General features: G+C 55.7%; 1 protein-coding gene across 1 annotated transcript in view; it reads left to right on the forward strand.

Annotated features, from left to right (window-relative positions):
- Positions 1-1,987, forward strand: part of PKP3 (plakophilin 3) — a 40,367-nt gene extending 38,380 nt beyond the window's left edge. The window contains exon 14 of the mRNA XM_006275059.4: positions 134-1,987. Coding sequence (XP_006275121.3) covers positions 134-169 — 36 coding nt within the window. The 3' untranslated portion in view covers positions 170-1,987. The remainder of the gene's footprint in view (positions 1-133) is intronic.
- Positions 1,988-4,325: the final 2,338 nt, after the last annotated feature.

Raw genomic sequence — 4,325 nt, forward strand, 5'->3', positions numbered from 1 at the left:
AACCATGAGATACCGGTAAGGGGGGAAGGTTTCCAGAGGGTGGGTCTCAGTCACTTTGGGAAGGGTAGGCCAGCCCATGCACCTTGCCCCTTGCCCCACCACTCTTTATGACAATTCTCTCTGTGCCTTGCAGAAGGGCTACCGGAAGGAGGATTTCCTCAGCCTGTGAGGACAAGCGTCCCAGAAGAGGCAGAGATGGGACTGATGAGCCCTAATGCTCCTAAGGAAGCCGCCCATGTAGCTGTGCTCATTGACTCTGCCCCAGGAAGCCTCCTTGGTGCGGCTCTCCCTCTCTTCATAGTCCCACACCAGCAGCAGCTTGGCTCACCTGCCTTATCTTTGCAGCCATTACTGTTTCTTATGCGAACACACTGAAAGCCCCTTTCCTGCTGGGGCCTTCTGGGGCAGCCTCGCTTCCTCCTTGTGTTGCCTTGAGAGTTCAGAGGACTCCGGTGAGAATGGAAGACTCTGAGAAGCTCCTGGGACTCATGGTTGCAGTGCTACCGGAGGTCTACCAGTGCCGGTGGGGACACAAAGGGACTGATGCACAGTGTTCCTATGCTTCTGGATTTCTCCTCACAGAGTGACTCTCTGAAATTAATACTCTTCCTCCCCGCCGCACACCTCCCCAGAAGCATGTCATCTTCAAATTAAGGAAGATCCAAGATGCTTGTGGAGTCGTGGGGGGTTTAGAGGCAAACGGCAGCTATAGAGAGGGAGCTTAGCAGCAGGAGTTTCTTAGTGGCATTGGGGCAACGCTTGTATACTCGTGGCAGGGATGTCTGTTACGTCACGCTCAGAGAACAGTGAGGGTAGGGAAGTGGGTTGTGCAGACATGTGGTGGGCTTGTAAGTCTAAAGGGCTCAGGGAGGCAAGACACTATTCACACACAGAACGGTAGAGCTAGAAGTAACCGCTATTCAGCTAGGCTGCCCTGGAGTTTCCTGAATTACTGTAAGACATCCAAACAGACCCTCAATACAACCAGACCCTTCCCTCAGATGCTATCTCCCTGGCTTTTATAGCCCTGCAAGAGTGTCAGCTGGCTTGCAGGGAACATATCAGAGGATATCTCCCTCCCACCAGCCTCCCCATGGCCAGCCTCACTCTGGTTTTCTCTAACACTTTCCCAATTGCATGTTGGTTGTTTGGGGATTTGCAGGACTCTGTCTTGGCTCAGGTAGGTGCATTTTCTGCTAGCTCCATGCAAGCCTGGTATGCCCTAACAGCAGGTGGATCCTGGTCCCCCCACCACCGTTTGGTAAGAGGGCACATTTCTCTCCCACCTCCAAAGCTCTTTCAGGTCCTGACTCTCCTCAGAGGAGTTCCCCGGGTGCTGCCGAGCATCCCGTTAAGCAGATCCTCCAGGAGGCATCCTCTGTGCCTTATCCAGGACGGATGCAGTGTGTGTGTGTGTTATGCTCACCTTTCCCATCGCCAGATGTACCATAGTAACACATCAGAGGGTATTTAAGGTGGGTGGGGAGGGGGGAGGTAGATTGTGAGGTGTGGTGCTGTGGGGTACCTGGTGGGGTTTGTTTTGCTTTAGAATAACCTGTATGTAATACAATTGCTTGAGGAAAGAGGTCTCTGTGGGCCTGTACCAGGCTCCCTGGGAGTTATGGTGCATCACAGGTAATGGGGCATTCAAAGTGAGATGCCTACAATAAACTGTCTTGAAACTAGCAGGAAATTGGACAGTGGCACGGGGAAAAGAGCAGTGCTCTCTTGGTCACTCAAGACCCCATGGCTCTTTCTGTGGTACCAGGGTGTCTTTGGCCACGTTCCACGACCTGCCCAGCACCTGTGTTGTTTCCCCTTCTAACAGCGGGAGTGCTGCTGCCATACTGCGCTGTCTGTGCACCCTCGAGGTGGCCACAGTTTGGTGGGTGGGCACCCGGGCCTTGCAGCAGCAGAATGGTTTGATGCGCTTTGGGATGGGAGCAGCATGTAAGGGACGGTGATTACAATTAAGCATCTGACAGAGCCTGTGCACTGTGTTTGGTTTATTGCTGTCACCCTCGGGAGCCCTTGGGGTCCTGGGGCTGTTTTAGGCTGTGGGGAGGGGACTGGTTCTGCGCCTCCTCACCTGAGAAGTCAGTGCTGTGGGGAGGCAGGGAGCCAGCAGGCCAGCTGGGGCAGCCGTAGAGGGAGTGGCATGCTCGCTTCATGCACAGCGCGGCCTTCCCTGCCCCCCATAGGGGAAAGCTGTGAGCCTGCTCTGTGCCATCCTGGATGGAGCACCCCACTGCCTCTTGACAGGTCCCACTTCCCTCCTTTCTCACCCCAAAACCAGCCAGGCAGCTGCCACAGGGGACAACCAGTCCCTGAGAGCCAGTCCCTCAGAGTTGGGACTGCACCACGAGGGACACAGCAATGGCTCGTGAATTGCTGTGAGTGTTGCCTTCACTCTGCTTGCCGCCCAGTCCCACCACAGGCAGGGTGTCCAGGTGTCTCTGGGACCTGTTCCCCTCTGTGTGCATAGGGGAAGCATCTGGCTCAGCTGTCTCTCATGGACAGGCTATGCTGATAAAGCTGCTGTCTCTGGTCTTCCACTCAGCAGCCCTGGGCCTCATCCTGTCCATGGGCTCGTGTGGGGGAAGGCAGTTTCCTGGAACCAGTGTCACCACAAGCTGCCTTGAGCCCTGTGGTTGTCACCCGTCCACGGGGGCAGAGGTCTTCTTAAGCAGTTGGTTTCCTTGCATCAGATGCAGGCAGGCCAGCCAGCCCACCTCCAGCTGCGCAAGGAGACACTCTTCATAACCCTGTGCCATTCGTTGGGCATGGGCTTCCTTGTGTGTACATCAAAGGGTGAAGGGAAGATGTCTCAGGAGCTGCTTAGATCCCCCTGACCCTTCCTGCCCCACAGAGGAGCAGATGCTGCTTCTGCCTGTGTGACCCTCGGAGCACGGGAGCTCCCTTTTAAAATGCACCTGAGCAAAGTACTGAGATCAGATCAGGAGCCAGCGCTACACCAACTCCCTCCCTCCCCACCCCTGACAGGGAGGAGTCTACATGCCCCAACAGGTCTCCCCCAACCTGGGCCTTGTGCCTGCTGGAGGGACCCAGGCTGGGATTCGCTGGCTATTGTGTTGGTTTGTTTGTGTGGGGCTTTGAAGGCAGGCCAGAGACCAAGAGACCAGGGCATGAGCAAGCGATGGTGCTGCCTCAGCAGTGTTGACATATGGAAAGCAATAAAGAACTAGGCAAAGGGCATGGGGTGGGGCTGCTAGCAGAGCAGATCAGGGGAAGTCAGGAGTTGCTTTGCTGGAGAAGCAGCTTTGGCAGGAATAAACTGTGGCTAAGGAGAAAATCTGCTGCCTGGGGCTGAGTCTCGGTCCCAGTTCTTGCAAGCCACTGCCCCCTGAGGAAGGGGCATCTGCTTTCACAGCAGTGGGGCAGAAAGGGAGGCTGCTGTCTCTCAGTGTGTTTGTCTTCCTAGCTATCTGCCCCTCTCTGCAATCTCTGAGCCAGGCATGCAGTCCTCTCTGTTACCTAACTGAAGGCCTTGAACACTGGTGGTGCAGTGGGAGGGAGCCTGGGGAGGCATCCATGTTGCCTGTGCACTGTGCATGACCAGCAGTGATGAGGTTCTGGCTGCCCACCTGGTAAGGGGTGGGGGTCAGCATGCCCACGCTGCATGCAGCCAGGAAAAGAGCTCTGCCTGCCCATGCGGCAAAGTGGGGAAGCCCAGTTGCCCACAGAGTAGATATGGGAAGCCTGACTGCCCACCTGGCAGAGGGAGGCAAAAGAGGTGGGAGCAGCTGCCTGTACAGGGCATGGAACCTGGAAGGAAGTGGGACGGCCCTTCCCTAGCTCACAGACACTACCTCTTTTTATGCTACAGCCCTTGCTGGAAATGAACATAGTCCACATTTCCTACACCATAAATCTGGCCTGCACTGCCTTCTGGCATTCCTTCTGCAGCTTAATGTGGGTAAGCAGACGGACACCACCTGGCAGAGGTGCTGTGTTAGGTGAGCACTCTCATCCTGAACGTTGGCATAAAGGTAGCACTAGGAAAACTGCTATCAGAGTTGTGACCCCCCTCAGCCTGCAGATGCTCAGCAACCCTGGCCTGCAGTTCCTGCTCTTCCAGCCAGGAGGAACCCAAGGCTCCATCTTGTTGCCTGCCATGCCAAGGAGCTAGCTCAGGATTAGCTCCCCCAGAGCTGCACCTCACTTCCCTCGTACTGCAGTAAGAGGCAGGAACCGGGCTCTTTACCATAAGGCCTTGTCATGTGCAGCATGGACTTGGTCACAGGCTGCATCTTACCACAGAGCTGCTGGTGGGTGCTGTGGGGAAGGTGGAGGCCAAGACAAAG

Source organism: Alligator mississippiensis, chromosome 2 (genome assembly GCF_030867095.1).
Source record: "Alligator mississippiensis isolate rAllMis1 chromosome 2, rAllMis1, whole genome shotgun sequence".
Taxonomy (NCBI): Eukaryota; Metazoa; Chordata; order Crocodylia; family Alligatoridae; genus Alligator; species Alligator mississippiensis.